This window comes from Zeugodacus cucurbitae, chromosome 4 (assembly GCF_028554725.1).
Source record: "Zeugodacus cucurbitae isolate PBARC_wt_2022May chromosome 4, idZeuCucr1.2, whole genome shotgun sequence".
In the NCBI taxonomy this organism is placed as follows: Eukaryota; Metazoa; Arthropoda; class Insecta; order Diptera; family Tephritidae; genus Zeugodacus; species Zeugodacus cucurbitae.
In genome coordinates this window covers 45,032,564-45,056,165 of record NC_071669.1, presented here as the reverse complement: position 1 = coordinate 45,056,165, position 23,602 = coordinate 45,032,564, and the positions used below count along the sequence as shown (strand labels likewise).

Below are 23,602 nucleotides of genomic sequence, written 5' to 3'. Positions count from 1 at the left end.
TTGTAAAACGTTTGGTTGCTTTTACAAGAATAATAGTTGGCAACGCAATTGCCTTAAGGTTTGAGTTGCCAACTGCTATAAGACATGACGCTTTCGAAATCAGCTGATCCAAAATAAAATAAATTTAAAGTGATATCCGGCTGTTATTTTTTAATATATTCAAAGTGATTGGAACATTAAATTGTAGATAAATATAAATTAATGAAAACTAAAGAAATTCAATTCATAGTGCCTCCTAATTTGGTAATTGGTTTATTAAGTGCTACGATATATTGGTTTATTAAGTGCTTATCATGTAGGGACCGAGAAGGTAATCTAGTAACGGATGTCCAGAGCACACTGGGAATATGGAGGGAACACTTCTCCGTCCTGCTCAATGTCAGTGAAAGTACAACACCAGGAGATGGCGAACCCGATTCCCCAATCGATGACGATGGAATAGATGTTCCATTACCCGACCATGAAGAAATTCGAATAGCAATTACCCGCTTGAAGAACAACAAAGCGGCGGGGGCCGATGGATTACCGGCCGAGCTATTCAAATACGGCGGCGAAGAACTAATAAGGTCATGCATCAGCTTCTTTGTAGAATATGGTCGGAAGAAAGCATGCCTGACGATTGGAATCTTAGTGTGCTCTGCCCAATCCATAAGAAGGGAGACCCCACAATCTGCGCCAACTACCGTGGTATAAGTCTCCTCAATATCGCATATAAGGTTTCGTCGAGCGTATTGTGTGAAAGACTAAAGCCCACCGTCAACGAACTGATTGGACCTTATCAGTGTGGCTTTAGACCTGGAAAATCCACAATGGACTAGATATTCACCATGCGCCAAATCTTGGATAAGACCCGAGAGAGAAGAATCGATACTCACCATCTTTTTATCGATTTTAAAGCTGCCTTCGATAGCACGAAAAGGAGCTGCCTTTATGCCGCGATGTCTGAATTTGGTATCCCTGCAAAACTAATACGGCTATGTAAGCTGACGTTGAGCAACACCAAAAGCTCCGTCAGGATCGGGAAGGACCTCTCCGAGCCGTTCGATACCAAACGAGGCTTCAGACAGGGTTACTCACTATCGTGCGACTTCTTCAATCTATTGCTGGAAAAAATAATACGAGCTGCAGAACTAAATAGAGAGGGTACAATCTTCTACAAGAGTGTACAGCTCCTGGCGTATGCCGATGATATTGATATCGTCGGAAGCAACAACCGCGCCGTTTGTTCTGCGTTTTCCAGACTAGATAAAGAAGCGAAGCGTATGGGTCTGGTGGTGAATGAGGACAAGACGAAATATCTCCTGTCATCAAACACACAGTCAGCGCACTCGCGTCTTGGTTCCCACGTCACTGTTGACAGTCATAACTTTGAAGTTGTAGATAATTTCGTTTATCTGGGAACCAGCATTAACAACACCAACAATGTCAGCCTTGAAATCCAACGCAGAATCACTCTTGCCAACAGGTGCTACTTTGGACTGAGTAGGCAATTGAAAAGTAAAGTCCTCTCTTGACGAACCAAAATCAAACTCTATAAGTCGCTCATTATTCCCGTCCTGATGTATGGCGCTGAAGCGTGGACGATGACAACATCCGATGAGACGACTCTTGGGGTTTTCGAGAGAAAGGTTTTGCGCAAGATTTATGGTCCTCTAAACATTGGCAATGGCGAATACCGCAGACGATGGAACGGTGAGCTGTACGATTTATACGACGACATTGACATAGTTCAGCGAATAAAAAGACAGCGGCTACGCTGGCTAGGTCATGTTGTACGGATGGAAGAAAACACTCCAGCTCTGAAAGTATTCGATGCAGTACCCGCTAGAGGAAGTCGCGGAAGAGGACGACCTCCACTCCGGTGGAAAGACCAAGTGCAAAGTGACCTGGCTTCACTTGGTGTTTCCAGTTGGCGCCAAAAAGCAAAAAGGAGGAATGAGTGGCGTGCTATATATATATATATATATATAAAGAACATGGGCTACATGCTGACACTGTTTATGCTTGTAGTTGCTCATCGATTCTCCGCGTAATATTAAAATGATTTCAAAAAAAATTTAAACGTGTCTTGCTTTTGAAGCATGCATAAAAATACTTACTGCGTCAATAGTATTTGAAACAAAATTTTTGCTTGTTATTAGCACTTAGTGAGATTTGGTAGTGTCTGATAGTAAAACTGAATACGAATCATATTACATACTTACGTGCAGATAAGCGTTTAAATCAACCAAGTCTGTGAAATGTACATATAAGTATAATACTTCCAACATTTATTTCGATTCGTTGTGTGCTTTGTAAAATTGAATTTATAAATTTCCTTTTCTACAAAGCGTTGTACGAAAATTCTTAACAATTACAATTTTAAAATAGTGTAAACAATTTTCGTTAGTAAATTAGATTAGGGTGTTTTCGTTAGACATAATTTTGTTAAATGTACAGCTAACTCTTATCCTGCTTACTCGCGCTATGAGGCGTAACTCTCGTTGAGCTATTTAAAGCTATGCACTTGAGGAGCTTGAGTACTTCGAAATTACTTTTGTATGCGAGACAAAAGTAACAAAAGCCGCATGCTCCACGACGCTGCTCAAAAATAATTTGGAAACGTCTATTCCAAAATTCAAATACTCGGTCAACTGCTTTTATATGCATCGGTCGTATTTCATATACTACCAAATTATAATTCTGCTGGAGGAAGGTGTTGTTGTTTTTGCTAATATTAAATCACGTATTTCGTCGTCATCTAAGTCGTTACTAAATGCGCGTATAAGTATAGAATAAATATAATATAATTAATTTACAGCATTTTGTTTTGATGTGTGAAAGACATTGGCGCCTGTATATGACGCACGGATAAGCTCAGAGAAAATGCAAGTGTAAAATGATTTAGAAGAGACAGAGAGTGTGAAATTATAATATTTTACAATCAATAAATAATTTAAAACAAGGTGGAAAATTTAGTAGCGATTTATGTTTTAATTTTCGTAAAATTTACACTTATGCACTAACACTATGTTAGTTTTGTGTTTGTTATGTTTTTGTTTTTTTTTTTGAAAAAGTGACATTAAATAATAAATAGTTAAAAGTTGACAGTGTGCTTAAGAGTTAATTGTTTTTGATTACGGCTAATTAAACGAATACAACAAAAACGCAGTACACGTTCAAACATGAATTTATAATTTACAATAGACAGTTTGAATGTTGATTATGACAACCAATAACAACAATTGGTTAGTTGGGCCGGGTTACTGTTGTTGTGATAAAGCGCCATTTTGATCCATTTCATTCACTCCATTTTTTTGGTGTTTCGTTTACAAAACGAATTTGTTAAATTTTTGCCGATGTTTTTTATTTTCATAATTAGCGCTTATTTATTGTATGTATGTATGTATATGCACACGGGCGTTAACGGACACATCACAAAGTGCTCGAGTAATGATTATCCAAGTTAGGTGACATTGGGATGCAGTTGCATTGGAGGAGACAGACACGTTGAAATGGGCGTGCACGACGACGGTTTCAGGCAAAAGGCGCAACAAGTAATTGATGCTCTTTTATGGTCTACGAAAAAATAAACAAAAATTTGAAAAATAACAAATACAAAAAGTGAAAAATTTTAGAAAAAGAAAATTTGTTTTTCGGAACACATACAAAAACAAAAACAATCGTGAGTTAAATAAAGTTGCAAATGAATTAGTTGGATTTAAATAAGCTAAAATGCGGGAAATTGCGCAAATTTGCATTTGCCGAAATAATCAAGTGCTGAACACAAGCGTACAATTTTAGTGCACAAACATACATATTTAAATACAAAACATTAAGCGTAAGCAGTTAAAACGGGATAACAAACACATTAAATAAATATATGTATTTTTTTTAAGCAAACGTTCAAGTGAAGTACATAACATATGTGAGATATAGACAGAAAACTGATATCAATAAAAAATATACTTTTCATGAAATTTTGATGAAGTTTTGGAAAAAAATAAATGCTAAAATCGAACAGATATAGAAAAAAAAATATTTGATACAAAAAAAGTGCAATAATAGGAGGCAAAAGTCCGTGACCTTTTAATTAGAAAAACATATTAATTATTAATCTCAAATAAAATGTGTAACCTTTCAAGAAAAATATGTTTTTGCTAATTAAAAAATATTAAAACTAGTGATATTTTATAAAAAAAAAATATTGAAAACACATCTAGAATAAACAATGAGTAAACTGCTTGCTAACTGACGCTAACGGGAATCCTAGTTGATTCAACCCTGTAATATAATTTCTATACTTTTTTCTAAAAACGCTAATATTTTAACACAATATTTTATATGTGTATATATTATTTATTTTTTAATAAATCCAAGTTTTTGTTTTTTTTTTTTGTATTTTCTGTTTTATTTTCTCTTAAGGCCAATGTGTATTTTGCAGTAAATTTGTTGGTTATATTCTTTTTAAAAACAATATTATTATAGACATTTTTAATGTACGTTTAAATTTAAAAACAATATACAGCATATGTTAATTAAAAGTTTATAGAAAAAAATATCACTTACAGAGTTAACTTTTAATGTAAAATATTATTTTTTTGCGTTTTTTTTTCATTTCATATTTATGTTTGTAATAAACTTTTGTTAAAATAATATATTCGTGGTTTTGCTTTAATATTATATTTTAATAATAATATTTATTATTTAACTTAAGGCCTATATTGGTTTATGTTTTTTATTTTTTTTTTGTTTTTTGTATTGTTAGCAGCAAATTCATTGAATTTATGCAAATATTTTATTCTCGACAAACGGACGGCATTTATATTTACAACAAAAAAAAAAATTAGGGAATAAAAAAGTAAAAATAACGGACAGTGAGAAAAAACGGGACATTATGTTTTTCACTATTTTAATTTCTTTTTAACTATCCTAGTACGCGTGCTTTGTTGTTGTCATATTTTTTAAATTTTTTAATATTCTAATTAATAGTTTTAGTTAAGCTAGTTTCTTAAGCGCGTAAATAAAAAAATTCAGTATTCATAATGTTAATACGAACCACCCTACTAATCACAAGGCAAATAGATTCTTTCTCGGTTAGTTTGGCTTCCAGTCGCTCGCGTTATCAAATTTTTTTGTATGTTTGTATCAAGTGTCATGATTTCGCACACAAGCTGTCATACAAGCAATTGTTTTGCATGCTCGTATTTAAAAAAACACCAACAACTAATAAAAAAAATTGGAGTACTCTCTCAGTCACTCTCTCTTTCTTGTTTGAGAGAATACAGTGAGTTTGTCTTGACAGCGTTAAAGTCAGTTGTTGCTCAGCGCAAATGTCAAGTTCTGCTGCTAGACTGACGTCACACCAGCTGTTCTTTATTTTGAAGTTGATTTTTTTTATCATAAACGTTCTATTATATGCTACCATACTTCACTTCATTGTTAGTAATAAAAATTAGTAAGAAAATTTAATATCATAAAATTATTTTTTGGCAAAGAACTTTTTTCAATAAATTGCTCGTTATATTTATAGCACAAAGGTGAGGCTACAATTCTTACTTTCAATATGCTTTATAAAGAAAGTTGAATATAAAATTTATAAAACACCTTAGCAAGATATTAGCGGCAGTAATGTGAGTGTTTAGTTTTATTGGAGTATAAAGTGAGTGGAATTTTAAATGTTAATGGATTGAAATTGTGTTGAAATTATAATAATTACAAGATCTTCTATCTCTTTCTTGCAACGAAGTGTTTCAAAATTTGTGAGACGGAAGTAGACTTAATCTATTACACTGTACAACACTCGGCTGGGTATTGGACCAAACTAATTTTTTTCTGGAGATTGAGTAATAATTTTAAAACCAAAATATTTGGTTTCGAAGCTCGAATAAAGCTTTCTTAAAATTAATATTCATCGCAGGATATAGCTTCTAATTACCCCTAGATAAGGATATAATCTAAATTTTCTTTATAGCTTAATGGTAAATGCATTTTTTTACTTCTTTCGAAGATCAAACTTTGACCCTCCAAAGCATCTGTCGCATACACTTGAGCCAAATTATTTTATTTTATTGAATTAATAGGAAAATATAGATTATATCCATATTTCTTATTTCTTAGTAGCTATACCCGGTAATTAATAATCTTTTTTTTTTTAAGTCCTTTTTTCAAACTTCGAATCCAAATATTTAGATTTTGGAGGCTAATTTCGAAAACCGGTAAATACAATTTTTTACTTCTGACTCAATCTCCTGGAAAAAAATAATTTGATCCAATCCTCAGAAAAAATGTCGATTTTATCGCGAAATAAGTTGAGGCTTCGAAATAAGGCCGAATAATAAAATCTTGCTTAAATTATTCTCAAAATGGTAAGAACCACTGAAATTATATTAGCAAATTTCTAAAATAAGGTTCTAAAAATTAGGAGCTTTTTCTGGAAAGCCGAACCTCTGCTGTGAGCACTTGTGATCTGCCGGTTTTAGAAAGCCCGGGTCTGTCGAATATTTCTATTTATTTGGAAGTGGCTATAAACTATCTTTGTATCTAAGAACTGAATATCTAATTAAACTAGTAATGGAAGAAATACGAGGTTTGATACTAGAGATAGATACTTATATCAATTTAAAAATATTTTAGTAGCTAGAATTTACAAAGTAGTATTAACATATTCAAAATTATTAAGAGATCTAAACCTCTATTTGCTAAACCCTAGCGCTGACTCGAACTTTTAAGAAAGGTTGGTTGGAGTATTTGCAGAGCTTTCTAAAGGGAATCCCAACTAAATTTTTTTTTGTTCAGGAGAGGTTCTCTCAACTCAAACTGAGCTATGCAATTGCAGGGTTGTATTGAAGCAGCGGGAATTAAGGCTATCAGGTCTAAAATCTAAGCGCGGTATAACACTCGCAGGGTGACAAGCGCCATATTATTATTACTTACAACTTAAACAATATAACTAAAAAAACATGAACTAAGAAATGTATGAGAGAGTGTGTGGGTTATGGATAACACATAGAATGTAAGCACAGCGAGATGTTTATGGTGTTTATGGCAATCACAAGACACAAATGAGAAATAGTTAGAGTTTGAAATGCATTTTATGAAGACAGAGTAAGGAGAAAGCGGGCGGGCGGGAGAGAGAGTGAGAGAGACAGTGAGCGATACAAGTTAACTGCTGATTGGTGACACACGAATGCATACGACTGTTTTTATAACGGTTTCGACATATTACATATGTATTTATGTATGTATGTACATTGTGTGTGTGAACTGATTGGCGCAAACATTTCGATTTTGATTTTGATTGAGATCGCAAATTTCACTCTGATACGAACGAGTATAGTACGAGTTAAGTGTTTATTGGAGTGTATATTTAATTGTGTGTGAGAGTGTAGGTGTGTGTGATGCTTACTTTTTCATCAGCGAACGAACTTTTTTTATTGTTCGATTCAGAATGGTTTTATTGTTTGCATTGTTGTTGTTGTTGTTGTTGTTGTGCGTATTTCCTGCCGCATTGCTACTCAGCGATGACGTCGACGTTTTGCCACTATTCTGACTACCGCGATGCGTATGCGCCGACGCGCGAACCTGCGATCTAAACATGCTGCCGCACGATGTATTGCTGCTGCGCAACGATTGTGTATCCTCCGTCGAGCTGACACCCTCCGGACTGCGACGCGTCACCGGCAGCATGCCGCCATGCGGTTTACGTAGGCCAACATCGGCGGGTTCGGGCGTGGTGGCCGCGCTGGAGGAGGACACGCTATCGCCCGCGCGTTGCGCCAACGGTTGTGTGCGTGTGCCACGATTGAGATCGGGCGTTGGGGGTGTGGCAAGATTCTGCATACTCTGTGTACCTTCCATGGGCGCCGGCTGTGGTTTCGCCACGACCAACGCCAACGTTTTCTCATCGAGAAAATGATCCAGCGAACGCGATTTACGATGTTGCGCATTCGGTGGTATATTTGCGCTCTTCTCACGTCTGGCGACCGGCGCGTCACCGGGAAACTCGGATAACGAACCGACTGACGACGAGTAATCGTTACCCGGCTGTAGTGTGCTTGTCGAACTGGCGTTGGTCAACGCTGTGCTGCCGGCTGTAACGCGTGCTGCCATATCGGCAATGCGATCGTTGGAGCCCAAACCGTCGGTGGTGTCCAGCAGCTCATTGACGCTATGACTGCGATAGTTAGATGCACCACCTGTCGCCGCGGCATTGCTATTGCCATTGTTAATACCGCTGGCCGAACTACGTCGTGGCGGCCGATAGCCGGCCGGCGACATATTTTGCATAGAGCCGCCCATGAGCAGCGCTTTCGGCTGTGCGATCGTCTGTTGGGTGCGGTACGGTGTCATTAAGTTGCGCTTCGAACCACGCCCGAACATGCTCAGTTGACCGTTGCTGCCGAGTGGTCCACAGCTGCCGCCGATCCGTTGTCTGGCCGGTGAGGGAGATTGCCGGTATCTATTTGCCTGGTGATTAGCTGCTAGTTGGTGATTAGTATTAATTAGATATGAACGTTCATTAAAATTTGCATTTTGCATTTAGAGTTTTCAGATTTTGTAGAAGTACGTACGTAAGTACAAACATAAATAGCTAAGTTAACGGGTTACGTCTTAAAAAAAACTAGCCTACGCTTGAAGTTGAGATTTGTACGCGCGCGAAATTTTGAAAATTGTTTTCGTTTATAACTATTTACGCGTATATAAGTAACTAAATATGTTGGAAAATATCAAATAGTAAGTGATAGAGTTCGAGAGTTAGGAAAAAAGGATTGTGGTTTTGCGGATTTTTTGTGGGGAATATTTGTTTTTTTTTTTGTTTTGCTTGTTTCGTCACTAATTGCTAGTCTAAATTTAATAACTACTAATAAATATAATGTTTGTATATATATGTATATATAGAGGCTTGTATATATTCGAAGAGTTTGCGTTCGCATAATCACTATGATCATAGTCATTCAACAAACTTTTTTTGCAGATCATATTTTCATGATAATTGCTTTTGTTTTCCTCATACTCAATTCTCAAACATTTTCTCGTCATAATCATATATTTATACATACATATATGTATGTATGTATGTATGTATGTTTTGATTTGCATATTGCGGGGCAATCCAGGCGATTCACATTTGCTCAGCTTTCGCTTTTTTTTTGCTTATCCTTTCGGCTTTTCAACGCTGGATCGCCCCGTTCTATGTATTCGTATTTGTTGTATTTGTAGTTGTCGTATTTTGTTGTGCCCCACCTTGTCCGCTGCTATTCGCCGCACCACCGGCACCGCTGCAACATACAACGCCACTGCCACCGCCACCGACGCTGCCGCCGCCCACACTCTGCTGATAGTCGGATTCATTGCTGTGCATTCTTTGGTAGGTCGCCGAGCCCGGTGTGCTGGGTATGCCCACAAGGCGGTCCAAATTCTTCTCCCCACGCATGAATCTGTCGTGTGTTGGGGGAGAGGAAAAGAAAATGAGAAAATATTTTTTAGTAAAGTTGGCAATGCAATAGAAAACTAAATATTTTTTTTCGGTGCAATAATTGTGGTTAAAGTGATTCAAAGAAAAAATTTAAATTAAAAAGTAATAAAATAAAAAAATCCAAATTTAGATAGCAAGTGAGATTTGTGAGTATGCTTATGTTTGTATGTGTGTACGTCACTCAGATGCCTTGGTAGAGTAGTTTAGAAAATTATAGTAAACAGAAAATCTCCGAAAATTCAGTTGTGGGTCCAATATTCCTTAGTTAATATAGCATGCATTGAAATCATTGAAAATTTTTGGACTTTCGTCAATTCTTTAACGCGAATTTAACTTGAATTATAGTGAATTGAATTATAGATATCATATATGTATATATATAGGAATTATAGTCGTTTTTTATAGCAATGAAAGTGCAATAATGAGTCGCAAACTCTTCGCCACTCTGCGAAATGTATGATGTTGCGTAAGAAAATTTTGCGAAAGCATAAGAAAAAATATAGACTTGAAATATGTACATATGTATGTATACCTTTCGGGCAAAAGCCGGTGATCATTTACAGTCACAAGTGCATTTATCCGCTTTTTTGGAAACTTATAATGATATCCATCTGGCGTGGCGTTAAAATGATCACAAGAAAATTTGTAGAAAAAATAGTTGTATTTGTAGAGGAAATATTGAATAATTGGCAAATTTTTTGTTTGCAAATTTCTCTGTCTAAAGTTCTCATTGCAAGCAAATTTTGCTATTTAATAATATTTTGTAAATAAATATAAATAACTATTATGAAACTCTACTCAGTGCAGCCATATTTGTTGAAATTTTAATAAACTAATGTAGATATGTGCGAGAAGAGAGGTCCAAAGCAAGCGGAATGAATAACAGTATTTCTAAAATATTTTTATTTTTTCGATATTTTAGTACCTATGTCACTTATTGACTCGATTTGATGTGGATTTAAATAATATAAAAGATATATATTAGGTCTACAACTTTGCTTCCGCTGTTTTCTAATAGATGTCTCTAGGGTCAAGCACTGGTCGATTAAATCGATTAAATCGTTTTATATCGATCTTGGATATTTGTGTCAACATTAACCCAACAAAATATTTGTAGAGAACCCAACAAAATATTTGTAGAGATCTGTTTGCATCCCAATCTTATTCTCAACTTTGTCTTGTAAATGCCACTTTTTGAGCCGAATTCTCGACATTTGCGGGAAATTTTGCTTTTCTTTTTTAATTCCAACAAAAGTGCGGCTGAGGCTCATCGAATGCTTTCGGATACGTACGGTGAGGCTGTCCTAAGTGAAAAAAACCTTAAATTTACAAAAAACTGCCCTCCTTCGATGGATTATCGACCGAACCCTATCTATATGCTTATAAGCCTTTTACTTTATGAATCCAAATTTCTCATCAGAAATATAGCCATTGAGATCGAATGTAATTGAGTTCTACGATCTACCGGGCTGAAAACCTATGTCTTCGAAAATAATAAAAAAAAACGTATATTGAAAAATACTCGACTTATAGCACCTGTCATGTAAGCTTAGCCGAAAATAATAATACATCATTAAATTAAGAGACTCAATGTGAAACTCTGTGTCGGAAAAAATAGTTTGGTTTAATACTCAGAAAAAAAATTGATTTTGCCGTTTAGTGTTATATCTCAAACAGTAGATAACAGCCGGCTAGAAGTCGAAATTCGGGTTCCTAATTGAAAGAAAGTTTCCACAATCCCATCCATCTCTACTGATTTCATCTAGAAACTGCTTTATCAGCTAATATTTGAAGTGTTAGAAGAAATCTAGAAATCCTGCAGTTTATCTAGAAAATAATTTAACAATCTCAAGATCTGTTGACTTGATAAGTTCATAATAATTCTAATATTCTTCTTGTGCCTTAGCACGTTTTCTCTCCAGTAAAAGTTTCCGTAATGCCTTTCATAACTATCTATGGCATACGCCTTTTTTAGGTTTTGTGTGTACTCACCACACTTCATGTAATATACACCATAGTTCAGGATTTCTACAAGCATAGCGAGGTATATTTAAAAAATTCTTAAATTTAATCAATTTGTTAATTGAAGCCAGGGTTTATGGTAGTAATAAAGCTAATGATATTTAATAAGAATGAATCCCGCCCTAACAATTTCACTCACTTCATTCCGCGAACCTTTCAACACTCCCACGAAGCTATAAATTTAATACACATTTCGCAGAATGCATGACAACTTACCTCTCTAGTTTATCGATGCAGGCGTCCTGGTAATCATGTATCCACGTGACACCGTTGAAATGGCAAACACTGCGCATATCTTCTGGCAAACGATCGGTCTCTGGCCACATAAATTGTTGATCAATTATAGGAATAATATTACAATTTGCTTTCAACGCGGCGACGATTTCCTGCAAATTAAAAAATTAGAACATAAAATAATTACGGTACTAATTATAAATAGACCGTGAGTACTTACGCGATGCACCCAATCTTTGCCATCGTCGTCATCCACGCAGCGTTGCAACGCATTTGGTGTTAATACTAAAACGAAATTTTTCGCCTGACGAATACTGTTTAGCAGTCCATTATCGAATTTGCCCGCTTCCAAGCGCTCAACATCAATGAACACCGAGAAACCGCGCAACTGCAAGTGAACCTGGCGAATGAGACGAGTAGAGAGATGAGCATGAGCTGTGCACTTTCAAACCATTAGTAACTCTGAAGACTTACCTTCAATAAACTGGCCAACTGCGAGCCATTCGAACGCCGATAGCTGACAAAGACATCCAACGTCTTCGCCATATTCTCCTCTGACGAGCTGGGTAATGAGTTTTCCAGGTTTTTTACAGCGTTCAGTATGCGCAGTCGATGTATGGAGTTCTTGATGCCACACTCCGCTATGAGCATATCCTCATTCAGCTGTGGCAACGAATTGCGATCGATGCCAGCATTCAGCATTGCATATGTGTAGGTGCAGTATTCCGAACCGATTTCGGCCAAGAATTGATGCATCTTCGGCGCATCCTTCGATGAGTAGTCGGCCATACGTTTGAGAATTTGCAGCTCGCGTTCGAAACGCTTCAGCAGTATGCCATTCGAGATGCCAATATCATCGCGCAGATTTTCCTCATTCAACTTCAGCAGGAGATCACCATCAACTTGTGACTCCTCGAATTGTTTCACAAATTGACCGAAATTTATTTGTTTCACCCATTCTTGTACGTCTTCGACCGACCACAACGGTACTTGTTGTGAGAGTTTGTGTGGCACGGTTTCGCCGATGAGACGTAACGCTTGCGCGGCGAATTTAGATGCGATCGCATTCGGGCAACTCGCTACAGTCTTGAGTGCTTCGATCGCGCCAATATCGCGAAAGATTTCGGTATTGCCCTGTTCACGTTTAATTCCCGCCTCCATGCAGAAATGGAAGGCCGCGAGATTGCGTGCCTCCTCACGATTCGAACTCAACACTGGCACTAAACGTTCCAACCAATGTTTGCTTTGTCCATGGGCATGCGCTAAATTGGAGCGCGCGAATTCGGAGGGATCATGTGTGGTGACGAAGGGTTCCACCAAATCGAGGCAACCTGATTTCAACACTTCAGCTTCGATCTCTTTGTTCGCCACTAATACGGCAATTGCAAGACAGGCGTAGTATTTGATATTGTCATCGTCATGGAAAGCCAGCGGGAATAGCCACATGGGTACTTTGCGAAAGATCATAGCTTCTTGATTTTCAGCACCACCATACAGTGACAGATTGGCTAAGGCACTAGCGCAATGACGTAAAGTCTCCACATCATTTGTACGACATTCGAAGAGCACAGCATCGAGACCACCCAATTTAATGACATCCGAGCACGTACCCTCCGAGTGTTTGAATAGATGCTCCAGTATGCCGGTACCCACACGCGAGTGCTCTGTGTTCGGTTCCTTTGTGCACATACAGGCCACATTCACCACTCTGTCGAGACCATTGTCCACGACATGTGTACGATTCTCTGTGGTTAGACATTGCTCCAATAATTTGGCCGACGAGAACTTGATTTTCATGTCACCCTGCACACAATTCTTCATGAGCAAATCTAAACCACCACTATTGCGCAGTGAGTTGCACAAACTATAGCCGAGCTCATGACCGTGTGTGGGCACAGCCCAAGCGCGCTGCATAACCTCATTAATTTTCTCCAAATACATCGATTTCTCCTGCGCCGCTTTCGAGTCCTCCAATGTGTTTACGAATGAAGTCAATACGTGGGAATATTTAGCGATGGCTTGTTCGATCTCACGCTGTCCGCTGCCGGATGTCAGCGCCTTCAGATCGTCTAACTTCAGGTCGTGCAACTTGATGAGCGCGCCATTGGTGGCGGACATTTGTGAGGAGGACGAGATCATGCTGCTGCCCGAACTGGAGACACCCTTGTGGGTCATTGTGTAATTGGCTTGCGAGGCGGACGACATATGCTTCTCCTGACTAATGATGCCGTTCGAGGTCATCGTCTGTGATTGTTGGGATTGTGAGATGGCTTTCTTGTCCGCGGAGAAGGTGTCACTTTGCACTTTAATACTGGCGGCGGCCACATTGTTGCTAGCCTGTTGAGTTATATCGCCAGTGCGTAGCGAGAGGGCTTCCTGAAATTTTGGGAAAGATAAAGATTAATTAGAGCTTATTGGATAGGGTGAACATAGATCATAGAGTTGTGTGAAGCTAAAACTGTTGATAGCTTGTAGCAGGTAGGGCTGAGGTACATAAAGATAACACTTGAGGCACAACATAGACATTACTTAATATATGTACAAGTAGTTTAGGAAATATAGACATTTTGGCGGCAAAGCTCAAAGAATTAAGTTCTTCATGCTGACGAGATCGATCAATATTAGGAGAAGCTTATAAATAGTGAAAACAGTTATGATAAATAAAGTATTTTCCCGGTATCTTTGTATAAATTTGGTCGCTCTCTCAAATTTTGCTAGAGAGCGTAAAGTCCGAGATATAAAAAGTTTTCAGGAACCTTTTCGGGGAGTCCCTGAGAAACAATATAAATGTATTCGATGAAAACATATGAGGAAAGTCAATAAACTTGAAAAATAGAGTCTTCATATAATCCTAATTCTTATTTCGATATAAAAAGATACAGAAAGCGATCATGTTTGGAAAGAAATAAATTTACGATGGCCGAGATTTGAACTCACGAGTTTAAAAAAATAACGGTACGCGATGATGAGAATATCTAAATGAACTTGATATTTAGAAAAATTCACTTCTGATTAAAAATAAATCTCGTCGACGACAAAGTGATGAGTTTGCAACTCAGTCGATGTTTGTGTACCTTGTTCTGTTCGACCTCGATGGGTATTTCGCGAACATTCTTCATGGCATTGCCACCTGTTGCAGCGCTACTCAGGTTCGGATTGCTCGAGTATGTACCGGAAATGTTGCTGCTATTGTTGTGATTCAGGTGTTGTGTGTTTGTGTGGGTGGCGGCTGTAGTGTTGTTGCTGTTGTTATTCATAGATGTTTGTGGTGACGATTGTTGCAGCTGCTGATGTGTTTGTGTGTGGGCGTGTGGTGGCAGTGGCGGCAGTGAGGCGATTTGTGGCGAGCTAAAATGCTGAAAGGGTGGACAAGAGTTTTTACGTACAGAACGAGAAGCGGCCGCGGCGGCTGAGGACGACGACGACGACGATGAAGAAGATGACGATGTGGCGGACATACGCGCAGCAGAAGACGACGATGACGACGAGGAAGAAGCCGACGCTGCGGATGATTTTTGCGACGATGATGAGGCAGATTGTGTGGACGCCATTGCTGATTGGGCATGTGATTTCATTGCACCTGCGGCGGCGGCGGACAGTGCTGCAGACTTCGTTGTGGCCACATTGTCGTTGATTGTGGCGATGGCGGGCCCCGGTGGACCTACGATCACTTGTATGGGCTGCGGTGGTGGCGAGAGCGGACAGGTGGGCGAGAAGCGGTTGATGGGCGTGCCGCCGTTGCTGTTGACAATCGGTGGTGGCGAGAGCGGCATCTCGATGATGGGGCTGGGCGAACGCGCGGGCACGAAGTCCGATTGGCCGCTCGAGCGGTAAATGCCTTTGCGTATGGGCCAAGGTGGTTGTTGGGACATCTTCTCCTGAGTGTCACGCGTGTAGTTACTGCTACTTTTGGCACTGAGTTGGTTTCCTATTTTGTGTGTTTGTGTTTTTTTATTCTACGCTCGTAATATTGTTGTTGTTTTCGATGTATTTTTTATTGAGTTTATATTTGTTTAATTTGTATTAATTTTTTTATTTTTTTTTCGCTGCAGTTAATTGCTAGATAATGAAACAGTTGCAAATTGATTGGGTGAAAACACCTGCGCAATTTACGAAATTCCACACGCCTCACACTGTGCAAGCGTTCTGTCTGTGGCACGTAAACTGCGGGCGACTTTCAGCTGCGAAAAACATTCTAAACAAATTTTCGCACAATTCGTTTTTTTTCCGTTATAAAAAATACAACATTTAACACAAATCATGTATGTCTGTATATAATATATGTATGTCTTGTATGTATGTATGTATTGTATATAACTAAAATAATTATTAGCTTATGAAGTGGACTTCTGTATAAATATATTAGATATATACATATATACAGTTATTTCGGTGGTACGTTTGCGGCCCGCACTTGTACGTCAATGCAAGCGTTATTTATTGTTGTTGTAGCGCAAAAATATAATTTCGATTTATTTATATTTTTGAATAATATATACTGATCTCAGTGTGTGTGTGTGTGCTCTGTTTGAATCGCAAATTATTTTATTTTGGCATTTTCTGACCCAAGAAAAAAAGAAAAAAAATTCCAAAACTTCCATTAGCTACGCGTGCACTACACACCCACCGACACATATCGACGTGAAAAGTTAATGATTTGTATTGACAACAGTGTAAAAAGCATAACACGTTCAAGTATTCGGGAAGTACATACAGATATAATGGTATTTTATTTATATACAATAAAGTTTTCACATATTCAGCACAATTTAGAGCACAAGTGTAAAAACAACAACACAAAAGACGTGAAATTGAAAGGAAGAAAATCATATATTTTTTTGACAGCTTACGTATGGATAATTAACGGAGAACGTGTAACGTTTCATTATGTTGTAGTGCAAGATTTGTAACTGTTGTTTGTTAATTTTTTTATTTTATTTTTCAAAAAATATTTTTTTAATCTTTTTTTTATATATTTTTTGATATATTTTAAATATTAAAAGAGTTTCCACAAGCTTTTATTATAATTATTTTATTTGTTTTAACTATTTTATAAATCACTTTAAAATGTTTAACGCGTGAAGTTTTGTAGTAAATTTAAAATTTTCAATTTTACAGCACTGTCAATATTTTAAACTGTTTCGTTAAGTTTGAAAACTATACCCAGCTTTCAAAATTCCGTTCAGTAGTTACAATTAAAGCAAATTGTTTATAAATAAATTAAAATATATTAAATTTCCTGTTGTAATCGCATTCGTTCAGTTTGAAATGTTTCGTTAAGTTTTCAATTCTGATATTAAACTTCCTTACAACGTTTGTATGCATTTATTTTACTAGCAAATGTAATAAATACTTGTTTTCTTAAGTTTTTGGACTTTCGTTAAGTTCCAATATTTTGAAATATTACTGCAATTTGAATACCAATTGTGAATAGAGATACCAAGAGTGATTTTTTTGTAAATAAATGTAGATATTACTGCATGCAATACAATATTTTCACTTTCGTTCGATTTTAATGCCATTCAATTTTCTTTATTTAGTAAAAAATAATTCGTTCAGTTTCAAAAATAAAAAAAAAAACACAAATTTATCACATTCTAAATAATTAATAGGTACCAGATCACGTTTTAAATTTCGTTATGTGGTTTTTAAATTTCGTTAAGTTTTGAAATATTTCGTTAAATTTCGAAAACTGAAATTTTTGAGTTTTCATAGAGAACTAATAAAATTTTGAATAGATCAGTCTGAACAACTCTGTTTAGAGAAAAGTTTTGTCAGTCAGAAACTACAGTTAGATATTTGATATCTAAAGGTTAAAAATTAACACTGCTGGGTCAAATTTAAAAAGTTCTTAACATGAGCACAACTTTCATTAAATAAAATACAATATTTTCGGTTTGCCAAAGTTTCGTTAAGTTTAGAACTTGGAGAATCTGTTCTTTCTGATAAGATACAATTATTAAAAACTGGTAGCTGAAGGCAAAAACTTTCGTTAAGTTTTTTAAAGTTGGAAAATCTGTAGTTTACGATATTACACAATTAGTTATCAACAAGAATTTACTCTTAAAAGTAATTTTGCTGAAGACAAAAACATTCGTTAAGTTTTTTGAATAGAAAAGGAATGTCTTGTTGTATACCTAACGGAAAACTTTTTAGAATTGACTTTTCATAGAAAATTTAGTTTAATTGAAAACGATTTCGCGCGAGATATGTCTTTCCCTGGCCAATTTATGATATTTTAAAGAAAAAATAAAGAAACTGAAAAACTAATGGGTTTCGAATATTATCATATTTCCCGCATCAAATCAAATGTAATGATATTTATTTAAATTTATTTTTTCCTCAACATCCTTTCATTATTCACGCGCGCTAATCAGCTTTCCGTAGGACGCTTCACTTGTGTGATCATGGGCAAACGTTGTCAGCGAAGGTCAAATCTATTTTTCTCACACACACATGCACACACATGTTCGACCCTTGTTTGTGCATTTCACTTTGACTTGGCATATAAATAAATAAAATTCGGAAGTATTCAAAACCATTTGTCGAACATACATATATTTAGATTTATATAAAATATAAGAAGAAGAACGATGAAATTGAATTTTACACACACGCATACGCGTTTATGCGCGAGTCAGCGAGCGACCGAGCGAGTACTTTATGGCCGTTTCGTATATTCGTATTCTCGTTTAGCGCGCGCTCAACCGACGGTGGCCGCAACGCAGACGGAAACCAAATTCGCACGGAAAACTACTCAAGAACGAGCGACTCGATCGTTTAGCTGTTAGCGAAAGACTAAAAGTGTCGAATTGAGAAAGACATGCGGGAATCATACCGTTAGGTGTTGATCTTGCCGATCGGCGATCATTTTGCACAGCCGAAGAAGACAAAAAATGTGAAAAAATAAATATAAATAATTGAAAAAAGAGATTAAAGAGAGATAAAAGAATATAAAAATTTAAATAATTCTCAACGGTTGAGCGGCAAGCAGGCCACAAGAGAGTGAATGGCGCGGTGTTGAGCGCACCTCAATAGCGACGGTGGCAGGAATAAGAAGCCACCCAACAATTTCACTTGAACTTGAATGAATGTTGTAACGGAGTTTCACCCGCTCGTGTGTATGTGTGTGTGCGTTACTCATGCTGACCGCTTGTATGTGTGTGAGTATTTAAATGAATAAACTTGAACTTGGCATGTAAATGAACAGGGTTGCATGGCTGATCTGCACATTTGTGTGGGAGTGTGTATTTGTAGTGCTATTAGCAAGGGTAGTGATCTCGTTTGTGTGAAATATTTGCATATTTTAATGTAATTATTATTAAAATATGTGAGATTCTTCAGCAAATGCAAGCTCTTGTTTGACTTCTCTATCTTCGGTTGTATTGAGTATTAATTAATTGACAGCTTTTACAAGTTTTGTAATTAAAAATGTCGACAATTACAATTTTATTAAAATATGCGCGCGCTATAAAAAGTTATGATGTCAATTCAATAAAGAATTAACGTATTTTTCATATTTCTTTGAGCGCTTTTCTGTGCGCTGGCTGCTGCTTTGGCATTTCGCCAACCGCTAGCAACTAAGTTTTTTAGCTAATTTGTTTTTTATTTTTTATATACATAGATTCTTCGCGCATAATTGCCTAAAAGAAACGCTACCTTGGGGGTAGCTGCGTTGAGCACTGGATGATATGGCAAACAAATTAGCTTACGACGTGTTAATAAGCTTTTCCAAGGTGACAAGGAAATTCAAATTTTATTTTTAAGAAAATATGCTAAAATTTGAGTGAGATTAGTGAACTAAGTACTTGCTACACGTGACTGGAAGTCATGATGGAACTATACATTTTCGTTGAAAATATTTCACTATAAATTACCCGGTAGAGAAGCTTGTGCAATGCGAACTAGTTCGCTACTAGTTTATTTAGGGCTATTATTAACATTTAAGGGATTATATACAGAATTATACAGATTAGAATGCGAACTAGTTCGCTACTAGTTTATTTAGGGCTATTATTAACATTTAAGGGATTATATACAGAATTATACAGATTAGAATGCGAACTAGTTCGCTACTAGTTTATTTAGGGCTATTATTAACATTTAAGGGATTATATACAGTTAGGATTTTCAAAAAATCGATTTTTTTTGTTTTCAAAGTCGGTGAACAAGATTTCTCAGAAACGGCTGAACCGATCGGTCTGAAATTTTTACACAAGCTTCTTAACTATATTTTTTAGTAATCAATAAAGGATTTCCCCATCCGATGAAAATTTCTTATTTTTATAAACAATTAAAGACCCGAATTTTGGTCGAAAATCGAACCTTTTACTTTAAGTAGCCGCCATTTTCTTAAACATTTTTTTTTTTTGCTAATTCTTTCGATCAATAACTAGATTATTTATTATATTAATGAAATTTAATTGGTTTTTGCATTTTAGATGATCCAGTCCAGAGATATCGTGCTCACCGCAAGAGGCCTGTTTTTTGCAGACCTCTGCAAAATTGGCAATATCAACGTTCCCGATAATTATTTTTGGCAATAAAAAATATGTGAATATAGTTTAAGGTTGTCATAATTTACCTGCCAAGTTTCAAATCAATAAACCAAATAGTTTGCTTAGAAAAAATGCTTGAAAAATACCCTTTTTCGACCTCCTAACTGTATATAACCCCTTAATTGTAAACTATAACCTAATCAACTGTTCTATGTTTGTATATAGCTCAGCATCTTGGATTTACTTATTTTCTCATTTTTAGATAACCATATGACTTCTGATTCAGAACTACATGGGATTTTTCCTAATAGGCTTTTACTGAACTAAAACTCATAGAAATACATAGGCTAAGTTGCTTTCTCCTGAAAGTGTTCGCAATATTGCATAATCCATTTATGTTTTGTTACTAAATTAGGCCGTCTGTTGTTGTTGTTATTTTATGTGATAAAAGAGATAAGATATTAATAGACGCAATTAATTCTCTGAAGCTAATCAACGTGGTAATCAAAGAATTATAGAAGCACTAAATGTTAAGGTTGATATATGCGAATTTTTTATATTATTTATGGCAGTGGGAGTTGACAAAGGATTAAGGAGAGAAGTGAAAAAAATCGTGTACTGACTTCTAAACTACTAATTTTAGTTTTTTTTTTAGATTTAACAATTATTTTTTAAATTTTATTAGTATATTCCATCATATAAATTGATTAATGTAATTGAATCACTTCTTTCGAGAATCTATAGTGGGAATTGTAGTTGGTAGTTTTGCATATGTATGTCAAATGAATTACTTGAAATTGTTATCAATTTATATAATTCCCGTATATTTACGGTTATATCATAGTACAGAATATGTCATATAAGTATCACACGTAAAATTTGTATTATGTTGCGTTAGACGCGACAGTAATTATTTTTGTGGAATTTACTGCATAGCAGATTGATAATTAGATAATATTTACCGTAACTGCATTTAGCTGGTTTTATTCGTAGTGAGTTTATTGCATTGCGCCGAAATGTAGGCAACTTGTGTGAAACCTTTAGATTTTCCACGTAATAAAAAATAATTTATCTTTTTTTCACAGTGCCAAATAAATTTAAATCATTAAAATTATAATTAATAAACTAGTTTTTAGCTTTCACACAGCCGACATTCAGTTAACCATCAATTGTTATAAGTTTTTTTGCTGTTCATAAGAAGTTGGTAATTTTAATCTGCTGATTGCTATTTTAACCAAATTTACAGCGTGGACAACAACCCACAAAGTTGTATACCAGTTCCAACTCTATTTGCATTCAATTAAGACTTAATGTAGAAAAATATAATTTTTATTTTGTATGGCAAATCGATCTAAATCAGAGCCTTAATCGAGCAAAGAGCGGATAATTGATTAATTAACTCCTGTGCGAAAAGGCTATTAGACACAAGTGGAGTGTAATGCCCTTAGTTGAGTAGATAAAGCACGTGGCAACAATATCTTGATTCACTACACACATCTTTTGAACTGTAGATAGTATTTTTCCTGACAAGAAATTATATTTATTTAATAAAACTTTTAAAATCATTGAAGCACGTATTTTCAATATTGGGCCTAATCATTGAATCCGTTTCGAACGAAAAATGGTTCGATTCGATCGAAAAATTACGAAATCATTGAATCCGCAAAATCGAAAATTTTGCTTGAAATCTATCCGTTGGTGAAAGAGTTGCGGAAATGTAAAAGAAATAAACATTTGGAAGTTTTTATGTAAACAATTACTGATGACGGACTAAATCATGTTTTAAATGGGTATTTTAGAGACGAGAGACAAAAACGGACTAACAAAAATAAATTAAAAATGTTTAAAAGCGGTATAAAGTTGGCCACTCGAAATAGCGAAAGAATTTTCTCAAAGAGCCTCAGGATAATTAAATATTTTTATGGAAGAAATTTCTCAATAGCTAAATGTCAGTTTTAATTTTTTTTGAATAAAGCAAAAAGCACAGACACTTTTTCAATTTTGTCGCATTTGTCGATAAAACAGTTTTACGTTCTCACTTTGTGGTAAAGCAGTTTATCGACGGAATTAATGATTGCATGAACATTTTCGATCGAAAAACTTTATCGTATCGAAATCGAATTCGCTGCGGATTCAATGATTAGGCCCATTATTATTAATTCAATATTTTTAGTCGTAACTTACTGAAGAATATAACCCTTTTAAGTAGTCGGAATTAAAGTCTTAAGATTTTCATTTCTCGAAGGGATTCCATTACTCTTGGTCCAGTGTTGTAGGAAATGATTTAATTTTCCCATATAATTCATACTCACTATAACCTCAAAACTGTCGGTAATAAATTCTCCTCCCACCACGAAAGATAAATCTTAACTAGTACTACCGGAGGTAACATATTTTTGGGGACCTTTTGTGAAATAAATTTCAAAGGTTTATTAACGTGACATGGTTGGAGGGAGTGCTGTGATAACTGGAGATGGCACAATAGAGCTTAGGTCGCGGTGCAATCCTCAATATATAATCTAATCTAATCTTGTAATGAATAAACTCAAAAGCTACTCTGCCGATTTCAAAAATTCTTTCACCATTGGAGAGCTACATTCACCCCGAGTAACATAGCCTATATTTATTGCTAGAATCTCAACTTTCTGGAAATAGTTCCCAGGTGAGGGTATCGAAAAGACTCCGTGATGGAGAATCTTAATCTAAAACTGAAAATCGTCTTGCAAGTCATTCTCTTCGCATCGCAATCACGTGCCAAAGAGTCGAGTAACGAGCGTTCGCAGCTGCTTGCTGAAAAAAATTTCAAAACCTCCCAAGTTCACAAAATTTATACTTCTAAATAGTAAATTTCACTTTTAATGAATTTATGGATTGGATTTTTCCACTTTAAGCATAAAAAAGTATAGAGCAAGAGCAATGTGCAGATTTATGTTTTCTTTTTCATTACCGTTCCTTCACTTATAAAATTGGTATACTATATATGATTACTTCAAATGTAAATTACCTTTATCTTTCCGAGTATGGATTGTGGACGCGCACGTTTGGAATAATAGCAACTGCTGGTTTCTTGTGCTAAACAATACTTTGTTGTTGTTGTAAGCAGACACTTAGCGAGCAACATGCTGTCTTTGTATATAAAAAATCAAGTTGTAAATACAGCCACGCAGCAATTTAGCCATGAGTTGTGCACTACCAAACCACTTTAGAACAACTAAATAACGTTTATATAACAAATTGGGAAAACACCGTTATTTCCAAGCAACCGACCAACTAACGAAAAAGCACGCGCCGCTGCTCCTTTCGCCACTTCACGACACAGAAAAAGGCGAAGGCAAGGGTAAAATGAAAATCGATATTCTTTTGTTGCGAGTTAACGCCCTTGGCATTGCAA

The 23,602-nt window shown here is 36.1% G+C and overlaps 1 protein-coding gene and 1 long non-coding RNA gene across 9 annotated transcripts in view; one reads left to right on the top strand and one right to left on the bottom strand.

The window, feature by feature from the left end:
- The first annotated feature begins 76 nt into the window (after positions 1-76).
- Positions 77-2,768, top strand: LOC128921320 (uncharacterized). The gene is made up of 2 exons (XR_008470772.1): positions 77-243; positions 300-2,768. It is a non-coding gene; the product is annotated as an uncharacterized LOC128921320 (long non-coding RNA).
- The window catches only part of LOC105221093 (NAD(+) hydrolase sarm1), a 156,943-nt gene continuing 135,584 nt past the window's right edge, over positions 2,244-23,602 (bottom strand). For 3 of the 8 annotated variants that reach the window (XM_011197772.3, XM_054228514.1, XM_011197777.3), the window contains 6 exons: positions 12,188-14,089; positions 11,934-12,113; positions 11,696-11,865; positions 9,226-9,419; positions 7,388-8,462; positions 2,244-2,751 (listed from right to left, as the gene is read on the bottom strand). In XM_011197772.3, the coding sequence (XP_011196074.3) occupies positions 2,667-2,751; positions 7,388-8,462; positions 9,226-9,419; positions 11,696-11,865; positions 11,934-12,113; positions 12,188-14,089 (3,606 nt within the window). In that variant the 3' untranslated portion in view covers positions 2,244-2,666. Of the gene's footprint in view, positions 3,559-7,387; positions 8,463-9,041; positions 9,420-11,695; positions 11,866-11,933; positions 12,114-12,187; positions 14,090-14,787; positions 15,773-18,268; positions 18,492-23,602 lie in introns of those variants that run through there. The other 5 variants (XM_011197771.2, XM_054228516.1, XM_029046161.2 and 2 more) reach the window with 4 other exon arrangements.